General features: G+C 39.5%; 1 protein-coding gene across 2 annotated transcripts in view; it reads right to left on the reverse strand.

Moving 5' to 3' along the window:
- Window positions 1-3,308: 3,308 nt before the first annotated feature.
- The window catches only part of PLK4 (polo like kinase 4), a 28,533-nt gene continuing 19,695 nt past the window's right edge, over window positions 3,309-12,146 (reverse strand). For both annotated transcript variants that reach the window (XM_006131789.5, XM_075929878.2), the window contains exons 11-16: window positions 10,391-10,521; window positions 9,443-9,534; window positions 8,717-8,864; window positions 7,550-7,687; window positions 5,376-5,482; window positions 3,309-3,930 (exon numbers count right to left, since the gene is read on the reverse strand). In XM_006131789.5, coding sequence (XP_006131851.3) covers window positions 3,831-3,930; window positions 5,376-5,482; window positions 7,550-7,687; window positions 8,717-8,864; window positions 9,443-9,534; window positions 10,391-10,521 — 716 coding nt within the window. In that variant the 3' untranslated portion in view covers window positions 3,309-3,830. The remainder of the gene's footprint in view (window positions 3,931-5,375; window positions 5,483-7,549; window positions 7,688-8,716; window positions 8,865-9,442; window positions 9,535-10,390; window positions 10,522-12,146) is intronic.

Genomic DNA, 12,146 nt, shown 5'->3' on the forward strand with positions numbered 1-12,146 from the left:
CAACCCTTGTACTCCCAATGAAGCATATATCATCTACAAGTCTCCTCCACTTCATTTTGTTTTGAAACAAAACTTTTAGCTGACCCCAGGAGTACTCAGTTGTTGTCCTCCAAACCACTAAAGAAGGCTAATGTGATCTTTCCATTTTCAAACAGAATGCTTAACAGGACTGAAATATAGGACAGGGCTACCTTATGGGGAAAAGTAAATTTAAGCTATGCAATTTGAGTTAGCAGTATAAATTAATGGAGCTTACCACAAGGTGTAAGTGTGTAATGAACTAACTTATATGGTTAAAATGTCACATGCCTAATCCATACTACACTGTCAACAGGAGAAATTCTCCTGTTGATTTCCCTTGCTCTTCTTGTTCCAGTCAATAAGAGAGTGAGGGACAGTTCGTTTAGCAGGTCTTCCCCTAAGCCTACTAAATCACACATCAATGGAATGACCACTAGTCCTGGAGACAAGTCATAGGATAAAATGAATAAAAGTTGAGCACAAGTGAGACTTGACCTAATGTTATGGGCTGGAAGTTAGGTAAGTGAAGAACCCAGTACATACAAAAGCTTCCAATATTCCCAATAGATTCTTACCATTAAAATGAAAATTGAGCAATACATTGAGATGAACAATAGCTACAATTAACTTAGGGACACTTTTGCCTTGACCCAAAACAGATGCTAGAAGAATTTCAGGCTCAAAGGGTAAGCTTCAATGTTACGTAGAGGTACGCTGAGTGTTGGAAAATACATTTCCTAGTATACAGAAATGGTAAATATATTTTGCAATAGGCAAGGAAAAAGTAGTATGCTTAACTGTTTAAATCACAAGTCCTGTTTGTTTCACAAGACCATAAATCTGAGATTTACTTTGAAACTGAGTAACTTAACCTCACTTAGAGAAAAGGAAGAATTTAAGGTAAAGCATGAATTGAGTAGAAGTAAAGTTTAGATTATTAAAATCCATTCTCTAGAGCACATACACCCCTGCATAATCTTTTAATTAAAAGGATAATTGGGTGGTTTTGCCAATTATATTCATTTATTTAAAGGATGATAGTGTTCTGGGCATGTATGCTGCATTTAAAAACATGAAACTAAGGCAGCCAGCCATCCCAGTAACCAAATCTGTTCAAAGCCCTTTAAATGAAGGCAAAAATCTAAAGACCAATTATTTGTAGTTTACATATGTATGTAAATTGTAAGAGACAAATACCTACATATCTTTCCTACAGCATCTCCATATTTATTCAATGAATAAGTAATCTCCCTCTGTTGGATGTGCAATAAGGATAGGATTCTCAAAAAGCAGTCAGGTGACTTGAGTAGAGGGTAATTACCATGTAACCTATATAAATGCTTGAAGATACTGTAATTTCATGACAACTGACCAAAATCTTACAGCATAACCTTGTAAATTTGAGCATTTCATAATGCATTTAAGTAATACATGTGCATACGAGCTAATTCAAGTGAAAGTAGAAAAACAGTTGCTTTATTAATATTGAGAAATGTCAGATTGCCATTCTTTTTAAGACCCATCACCATGTGTCCTTCCCACCATCCAAGCAATTCCAAGAGTGGCCAACCACACTTTCATTATTAGCTTTAAGGCTGTAAAGATATGCAACTTTAGGGCTTCTATCCCTCCTCTGCACACCCCCATACAAGCATATGGGACACCCTTTCATGTGAAGAACATGTGACTGAGTATAGACACACCTATTTTACTTCATAAGGTAGATTTACTTTAATCTACCTCTGTTTGAGAAATCATTTCTAAAACTTAGTTCATGACAAACTAACAGTGAGCAAGCTCTGAATTTATCCCAAAGAGGTTACTATATTAGGCCACTCACCCTAGCTGGAGCTGAATTCACACGAATTTGATTACTTCAAATATTCCTTTATTTTACTGACACTGATCTGAGATCAGTACATCTACCCATTTCCACAGTTATAGTAGATAAGTTAAAGCTGTTCTTCTTTAGCAGCTTTGAGATCCTGCCCACTTTAAAAAGTCTTCACTTGTAAATCTAGACACCTGCTGCTTTTTCTGGTACTAAGCAGAAAGTTTGATCAGTAAGTTCTCCCTGTTCTAAAAGGTGCAATTAAATATTTATTACTTCATTTTAAGAATCTATTATTGACTCAAAAATAAAGTTCCTGTATTTTTTGTGTACTAATTCATTGTGCCACAGTTGCCAACTAAAATTAAAATGACACTAAAGTAGTATGTTTATATTTTAAAAAATTAAACAGAATTGTGCTCTGATTCCACTTAAATGGCTGATTTAGATCACACATCCCAGAACGTGCATTGTCTGATATAGGGAAAAACCTAACTCTAGCTATATTTTGAACTACAGGTTGGACCTCTCTCATTTGGCACCCTTGGGACATGAGCTGTCCTAGACTAGAGAGCTTGCTGGACTGGGGGAGGTCTGTGCTCCCCTACTGGCTGCCCTGCTGCCGACACCTTCTCTCTGGGGCTCTCAAACTGCCATTGGTTCTGTTGCCCCCTGGGACTTCGCTGCTGCCACCTGGCCCCGCTGCCCAGGGCTCCTGTAGCCCCATTACTACCGGGGGTTTCCTGTCCACTGCTCCCAGGGAGTTCCAGGACTTCTCCAGCCACAGCTGTCTAGCCACTAACGATCCTGCTGCCAGGTGCTCTCCAGCTGCCTGACCCCACTGAAACCGGGGTTCCCTGGCCAGGATGGAGGCTCCCCAACGCCACCTGGCTCTGCTGACACCAAGGGTTTCCCTGCCTAGCCACTGCAGGACTAGCCAGGATTCTGCAGATCCTGCATTCTCCCAGCTGGCTCTCACTCCTGGGGCTTTGACTTCAGCATGTTGCCAGACCACTGTCCCAGATTTGGGAGAGTCAACCTGTGTAACAGCATTTACAATGCAAGAGTTGACTGATGTAGTACTTACAACATTTTGAAAATTTCCCTTCAGCAAACTTAAGAATACAATTCAGCACAAGAGCAGGAGGCCAAATGCAGAGGAGATCTATATCCAAACAAAGTACAAGTTAGATAACGATTCTGAGTAGGCACAACTTGAATTTTTCCACTATCAGTATGCAAATTAGAAGGCATGGCCTAGAAAGCCTCACATTTGTATAATATAGTGCTACATTATTCTAGACCCTATACACCCTTGGACTCAGTGGGCCAAATTCAGACGATATGCACGTGGATGTTGTTCAGTATCAGAATGTAACTGAAGTTGTACCTTTTACTCAGTGTGTCACCATCTGAGAATGCTTTAGACAACTTTTTCATTAAATAAACCAAATGATCTGGACAATTACCACTGCATTTATTTTTATATATAAAATGCTTTTGCAGGGAAATTTCATTAGAAGCTGTTGCTACAAAAATATAAAACAAGTATAAAACAATATATTTTTACATATATTACTTGTAAGCCACATAAAATATTTACAGGTAACAAATATTTCAATAGCACAAATACTTTCTCCTTAATTGCTAGTATTGACTACTAAGCAGTGGGGAAAACACATACAAAAACCTTATGTACACTTCCAATTGATTTTTCAAGTAAAGAATTCCTGAAAAATAATGGGTTAAGTCTCAGAGATTGCCCAGAATCAGTCGTGCAGAACACTTGTGTCATCCGAGGAAAATATTACAGGATTTGAAAGATGTATTTCACAAATGATGGGCTTTCCTTCCTGCTGTTTAGCAGCCAGTAGAATTTCTGAACTATGAGTGGTAAACTGAATAAATCAGTCACTTTACTTGAATGCCAGCAAGTTATTCATTAAGCCTTCATGCCCAAAGAATTGCCTTATGTTAGTCAGCGAGGGCCAGCTGGATTGGTAAACATCACAAGAATTGAAGACAAACAATGCAACTTCTCTTTGATGTATTCTGGTAATTTCTCATTGTCTCCATACCTAGCAGGTGGAGAAAGATACACAGGTAAGTAACAAAAGCAATTTCTATGCCCAGAACATCCATACGATTTCAATAGATTAAAATACTAAAGACTAAAAACATTTTCAAACTTGAGTTGACATCTAGAGATCCTTAACCTGGTTTCAGGAGTTGTGGGTTCTCAGCCTCTCTGAAGTTAAGTCACTTAGCTCTGGTCTACACTGATTTTGAAGCCGTAAGCAGAACATCCACTCTACCAACCCAGTTATGAAAAGCTGGAGTTACTATAGTGAAACCTTTGTTATCTGGCACTCTGTTAACTGGCATTGCCTCCAGCCACAATACTGTCACATCTTCAGGTGCACAGGCCTGGCTTGGTTTATCATGCTTAGTACTTAAATAAAAAATTAAGCCAATTATCTTCAACTCAAAATAGAAATGAAAGACCAACTGCCTCGTACTACAAAAATATCAATATTAAAAGCTTGAGTTTTACTATTATTGTCCATTGGTTTTTGCTAGGTTGATGGGACCCTCAGATAATCGGAATTTTTAGATAACCAGAATGCCCTAATTCCCAAGAGTACTGGATAACACAGGTTTTACTGTATTTTGAAATGAGGAATAACTCTTATTTAGCAATTGTTATTTTGGGAGTTATTTTGAAATAATTTCCTAGTGTAAACATGCCCTTAGTACTTGTATATGAATTTGGGTGTAGAATTCTTGTGTTCCGGGTTGTAGAGTAAATTATGTAATAATCGGATACAAATTATGTGAAAAAAGTTAAGCAGCTAACTGCCCATATAATACCGAAACTGATATTGCATTAGGAATTTCATACTTTCTTTGAATAGCAATAAAATATTTGCTACAGTCACTTGAGACTCAAAATAGAACATCAGCTGTTAAAAGGTCAGCTGGTCCATTCACTCAAAGTAGTTATTTACTAGGGCATTCCCTGAACTTGTAAATTGTGGATGTGGTTTCAGAAAGATAGATAAGAGTTCTTTTCATTAAAGCTTCCTGTAGTCCCTGAGTAAGTAATACAAGTAACTATCACGTATCAAAAGTGAGATATGAAAGGAATGCATTCCCATCTTGGCCTGAGCTGACCCGTGATAATTGTCCTATATGTTATTCCTATGCTTATTTGATGGCCAAAACACACATGAAGTTGTACACGCTTTGGGTAGGGTGTGTTTTTTTTTATTACAATACTAGTAAACTTTTTTTTTTTAATCTACACACACAAGTGACTGGGAAAATTTCCATATAAGGAAATTAAAAGCAGCTCTTTGCCTACTATAATGTAGTAATCAAAGTTAACATTTGTAGGAATTGAAAAATACACAAACTGTGAAAGGTCAATATTATATACAACTGCAAAGTATCTTGCATTGAAGAGTCTTGTATTTTCGTTTTATTTGAATGTAACGTACATGCTTATAGAATTAAGACTCACCTTGTTGTCTGCCCATTTGGAGATGTGTAAGTGATAGAAGACACACCCGCTTGTGCTACCAACTGGGATCCATCATTGAACTGAACCCATACTGCTCCACTAGTCAACTGATAAGATAAGTGTCCAAAGTTATTACAATTTGAAAAACTTCAATTAATTTTTAAAAAAGTGTACATTATAACCACAGTGAAAGCTTTATCATCTGGCACTCAGGGGGAATGCTAGTTTCCAGGTAACTGAATGTGCCAGATACTTAAGCAACGGGTTAGGTAGTGCTAGAACAGGCTGAGGGGGATGTCTGCTGATGTCAGCTGGCAGTGCTGCAATGCCAGTTAAAGCTTTCACTGTACTTATTTTAAGACATTTATGGTAAAATTTTCAGACGTGCCTAAGTTACCTAGAAGAAAAAGCCTTATTGTCTTTTAAAGGGATTAAGCAGGTTTGAAAAATGGGACTTAGGAACTTTAGAAAATTTTACTCTTAAATTTAGTAGTGCTACAGTTGGCTAAGAATTGCACAAAAACTAATACAAGATTGGTTTTTGTGGCTATTGGTTCTGTAGTATGTAGTACGATTAGACAATTTACTATACAAATTTACAGACTCATTTAGGACCAGAAGGGTCTCAAATTCATGATGTCTGGATGATGACAAATTTCCCCTCTCCCCCCAAACTCTTGCACAAAGACCATAAAGAAACTACACATGCAGGAATAGAAAATTCCCTCTTAATTCATCCTCCAAAATAGCCAACTAATGACAAGCACAAAAATTAACAATAGCCCTTTAGTTTGTTAACTTAGTCCCATCTGATTGTTTAAAAAGGCTAGTATTTGTTGACTCTACTACTTCAGTTGGAGATTTTTTATATATATATATATATATATATATATATACACACACACACACACACACACACACACACGCCAATTAGCCCATCATAAGACGGGATTTTTTGGTCTTTCCTCCACATCAATCTTCTCTCCTGAGCCTTCTGTCTCTCTCAACTCTCCTCCACCTTCTGCCTCGCTCTCCGTCTCTCTCTTTCTCTTCTCTCCCTCCTGCCTCTCACTCTCCATTTCTCGTCTCCTCCTGCCTCTCACTCTCTCTCCGCTCTCCTCTGTCTCCGTCGGGGATGCATGCACCCGGGTGAGTCCGGCTCTCCGCCAGCCGATTCCCTCTCCCCGCTCCTCCCGATTTCCCACGGCCAGCCTCACTGCCCCCGACGCCCATCCCCGACCAGCTTTGCTTCCCGCTGGCCACCCCTCCCCCGTTCTCCCCTGGCCAGCTATGCTGCCTCTGGCCCCTCCCCTCTTTCCAGCTAGCCCCATTCCCAATCAAGCGTGTCTGGGTTTTTTTTACCCTACCCTAGTGACGTGCGGGGCCATGTACTTCACCGCCCCGTCCCCTTCCCCTCCTGCCATGGCGCTCAGCTGAGTTCTGCGCCGCTCAGCCATGCCGCTGCAGAGGAGCAAGCGGCTGTTTGGGCCCTGTGCTTCCCATGCAGCATGGGGGCGCAGAACCCAGCCAAGCACCACAGCATGAGGCAACAGTGCCCCCCAGAAGTGACTCGTAATACTATAGCATTAGAGGCTCAGACATTGGGCTACTATACACACACACACACACACACACACACACACACACACACACACGAAGTGACTCGTAATACTATAGCATTAGAGTCTCAGACATTGGGCTACTACACACACACACACACACACACACACACACACACACACACACACACACACACCCCCCCCCCCCTCTAGAAGAGAGCTTGTTACAGAAAAAAACTAGAACTAGTGGATATGGATATAAAAATAAATAAAACTACAGGAGAAAGGAATTAATGTATTATCGAATAGGTAGTTAAAGCTCAGCTTTGGTAAGTAGGGCACCTGGACTACTCTACTAAGATAGACACCTAGCCTTGAGACACTACTTTCTTATTCATATTGAGCCTCCCTTCCCTCATCCTGTCTTTTCTTGTACCTTCCAACCTATTTGCCTTCAAAAAGTGACTAGAACTGTAGTTTAAAGAGACTTACTCTGTGTTCCCTGCTTGAAAGTGAACATTAAATACATTTTCCAAATTCATTTTTTCTAGTTTAAAAATATACTTAGAGTTCAAGAAAATATGGAATTCTCTACTTTATCAATTTACTACTCACTTGAGAAGCCCAACCAACATTTTTCACAAAGACAGACTTTAAAAGGTGGGCGGAATTTGGACTACAGTCCTTTTGTTGATTGGAGAAGCAGACTGTTTCAGGAATGGTAGTTGTGAACGCAGAGCCTTCATATGATATCTAAAAACAGAACACAAAGAAATGCACAAAACCATTGTCCTTACTAATGATAAGATCATGATCACTTACAGTTTTATTAATAAAAACTTTAGATGTTTATGCTCCTTTATTCCTGGTCTCCTATGTGTGTCATCCTAGTACTTCAATTATTTTACAGCTTGCATATGTTACAAACCAGCAAATGATACTTTTCTACTGTATTTTTTCATCCTCTCAACTAAAGGACTAACACTGTTCTACCACTTAAGTACTTTGAGATAGCGGATTCCCCCTTCTACTTAAGCCTATTTCCCCTTTACTAGAGAGTGTCCTACTGTTACAACTGCAGTGACTCTACTCCATAAACAGGCTTCAGACCATATTAATTAAAAGAATGATAATTTAACAAAGAGAAACTAACAGAAGAGAAGAATATTCCAAGTTGTTTTTATTCTTTGAATCTCTCAGTGTGCAACATTTGTGTCTACCAAACATTTGAAAAAGGCAACAAGATACAACCACTTTTTGATTCAGTTACTGAAGCTTATTGGGCCTTTTGACATGCTAGACATATGCTTTTTATAGACACTTTTGACAAAGTACACTCTGTTAAAAAGCCTTGATGTTATGTCCCAGAACCACAGTTTGAATGCTTGTTAATATCCTGTGTTACATTTCCAGCACATCCAAACCAGAATGTGCCTCAGACAGCTTTTCCACAGTACTTTACAGTAATTAAAATACTTCTGTTTAGCAAAATAATTTTTAAGTAAGAGTATCAAACTGCTCTACACTAATATTGCTGTTAGATACTGCATGACATGTCTTTCAGATTCCTACAAAACCTCAGCAGAACAAATGAGTTGAAGATCAAAAGTTGCAATTTCTTGGCTTGTCAATTTCTATAAATCTAACTGTGCTTCTAATCTAATCTGGTAGGCACACAGGTTAATTCCATAAAAAAAAATACCTTTGTATCTGAATGTAATTTTAGTGTATTTGAATTCTAACTAGACTGCAAGCCTCAAGTCTACATACTTGTTTACTTACAGAAGGATTTATGTTGGGAGCATGACTAGGAGTAGAGCTCACAACTGTACTTCTATCCACTGAGATAGTATCGCTCGCTGTGCAGTTTACACCCACTAGCGGAGAGGGAGGTGCCAAAGCCTTTGGAGAGTCAGTGTTACCTGGCTTCCTGGAAATTAAAAATAGCACAAAAAATAAAGGTCTTTGTGAATGTCCTCACTTCAGATAAAAATGCAGCAGACGTTGTCAAGAAACCTGGAGTCATTTAACGCAGGCTCATCAGTTAATCCTAATGGTTATACACACACACATCCCCTTCCTGCCAATACACGCAGGAAGCTTTCCCCGTGGAGCCACCTGCTCCCTCCTCCTCCTCCCTCATTGCTGCCTCTCTTTCAGAGGTAGCGAGGCAGGTGGGAGCTGGTAAACACGGTGAGATGGCTTAAAAGCCGGCTCCCCACGAGCAGTGGCTCCCACCCATCCCTGTTCCTGTGTGTAAATGTGTAAGAGCTTAAAAATGTTCAGCAGTTAAATGTTTACACAAATACACGATTAACATACCTACTCTACAGTACCATTCAATTAAGAATTTCGAAGTTCACATGTGTTCAACATCTTCTGACCTAGATTTCTTTAACTCACCTGTATGCAATCTAATTGTATTTTATATCAATGGCATGCCCATTAAACCAGAAATTTAAGTGTTTACATACATCTAGTTTTGTTACAATTAAAAATAAACTTTACCTTCCAACAATTATGGGGAAAAAAGGAACACTTTCACTCCTTTTTTCTTCTTCCAAAACAGCAGCTTCCAATGCAAGACAAATACGGTGTCCCTGGTTTTGGAAAAAAGTGAGTTTATATTCAGAACATGCAAGTGCTGTATAAGTATCAGTAAAAGACTATATGCAATGTGATGGGTGTGCTTGGTGTTTGCAGCAGCCTTGTTAAGCCTTACTGGCACAGAGAAAATTGGTTTGGACAAGGCTGCAGTTGATAGAAAAATATTGTTGGGCCTTTAGGGGGAGCTCAACTCATTCTGCTTTAGTTCAAAAGTGCTCACTCCCCATACACCTGATCCAAGCCCACTGAAGTTAGCTAGAATTCCACTGACTTTCAAGAGACTTTGCATCAGACTCTGTATGGACACACATTTAGTGCCCCATAGAGCAAGATCCAGAGTCCATGCCATCCCCCCTTTCCCTTCTCACAGGCCTAAGCAAGACAGAAGCAGGATCCTAGTCCAGGAAGCTTGCAGTAAAATGAGGATAGAGAGTGGAAATGCACATAGTAGATATGTCTTCTTGGTTTCTTAAGCCTATAGATAGGTGGTGTGATTATTCTTAACTGCTTATTGGAAGACAAGAGGCCTGAAAGGGAGAGCCTAGCAGGTTGGTTGATAAATTAGTATTCTATTAAGATTAGCAGTGTTTTTCTCATAATGAAATTCCTTCATATATCTGCAAAACTGCTTTGCAGAAAAAACAAGAGGCTCTTTTCACAATTATCTTTAATTTACAATAAAAGTTACGTATCCAAATACAGTCTGATTGCATTTTTTTAAAGCAACAACAAAAAGAGAATCGTAGGCAATAAAAGGATACAAAATAGAGTAGGAGCCAACTTCGATGGAAAAAGGCTATAAGTTTAGAGGTGGACTTTGACTCACGTGTCAATACAATAAATCTTTACCTCCTTTGCATGATCCATATATACTTGTATATCCTTCTTCAGGCCAATTTCACTTTCTTCCTTCAAAGTGTAAGACTTTCCAGATTTTTCTATCACTCGAATAATACCTGATGTCTTGTGTATTTTTGCCCCTATAGAAAACAAAGTTGTCTATTTCTCGAAAATATCAATAGCTAAAAAGTACAGTTAATTATTACACCCAGGGCTCGACAAACTATTGAATCTACTTGCCCGTGGCGAGTAGATTTCAGCCCGGCGCCCCATTTACTGGCGGCGCACGCATGCAGCTCCTACGCATGCGCAGTGCGGGGCTGGTGAGTGGCTTTCATCACCATTTGTCAAGCCCTGATTACACCTACATTCCTTCAGAAATTGTCTTAATTGGCAAGAAAACACATTTAAGACTTGTTGCAAAGAGAATCACATCAGCTCCTTTAACTCACTCCAAAATGAACTCTGAATCTACTAGAAATCAAAAGCAATTTAAATAGGTCAACTATAATGTTAACATATAAATGTATTAGTGTCTATTTGGTATTAGATATAGTTCCTGTGCAAATGTTGTGCATTCAAAAAAGACACAGGAACAAATATATGAAATCCAAGCCAGATTACACAGCATATCTACTTCACCTTTAATTACTTAAACATTTATTGTTATACCCTTGGTTCAGGACCTGTCTATGTACCCTTGAGAGTTCAGAGAGATTTTTGGAGGGTACATCATCTCATCTAGATATTTGCTTAGTTTTACAACAAGCTACATGAAAAGCCATAACAAAGTCAGTACAAACTACAATTTCATACAATGACTTGTTTATACTGCTATATATTATATACTAAGGATGTTAAGGACTAGTCGACTATCTGATAAACAAATACTTATCGGATAGTCAAGTTGACTAGTCGATTGCCCCTCACTTTGCTGCCTCTATCAGATAATGACAGCAAAAGGGGGAGTTTGAAAGAGAGGGTACTTCAAAAGCACAGCAGCACCACACGGAGCCTGTACCTGGTGCTTTGAAATGCCATAGCGACATTTCAAAACAGCTCCATGTGGCGTTTCAAAGCAGCAGCGCCGCATGGAGCCTGAGGTCAGCTGGGTTCTGGGGAAAATGACCTCGGGTTCTGGGAAAATGCTGCATGGAGCCCAGGATCAGCTGGGGGAGTCCTCTGCTGACCCCAAGCTCCAGGAGGGAGCTTCTATTTTGAAATGCACAAGAGCCCCTGCTGGGGACTCTTGTATATTTCAAAGCTGGCACACCCACATGCAGCCTGGAGTCAGCGGGACTTCCTGCTGGCCCTGGGCTACACATGGAGTTCTGCATTTCTCCTTTGAAATATCTTGTACATTTCAAAGGAGGAATGCGGAAGAGCCCATCGACTAGTGGATGGAAATTACACTGACTACTCAACTAGTAAATTACTCGATATTTAACATCCTTATTACACACACACACACACACACACACACACACACACACACACACACACACACACAGTATCTCTCTACCTGGGGTTGTGATTCATTTTGTAACTAACAAGGTGTTGATTGGGCAAAGTCATTTCGTGTAGATTACACTTAGAGGATAAACTTAAGCAACAAATGGTCTGGTAGCGCTTTATAGACAAAACATGTAGCTGGTATCATGAGCTTCATGTGCGCGGCCCACTTCTTCAGATGACTGGAGTTTTGAGTTTAGAATGTGCAGACCCAAAAGCACATCCTAAACTCAAAACTCCGGTCATCTGAAGA

This window comes from Pelodiscus sinensis, chromosome 4 (genome assembly GCF_052426305.1).
Source record: "Pelodiscus sinensis isolate ZL-2025 chromosome 4, ASM5242630v1, whole genome shotgun sequence".
NCBI classification, from domain to species: Eukaryota; Metazoa; Chordata; order Testudines; family Trionychidae; genus Pelodiscus; species Pelodiscus sinensis.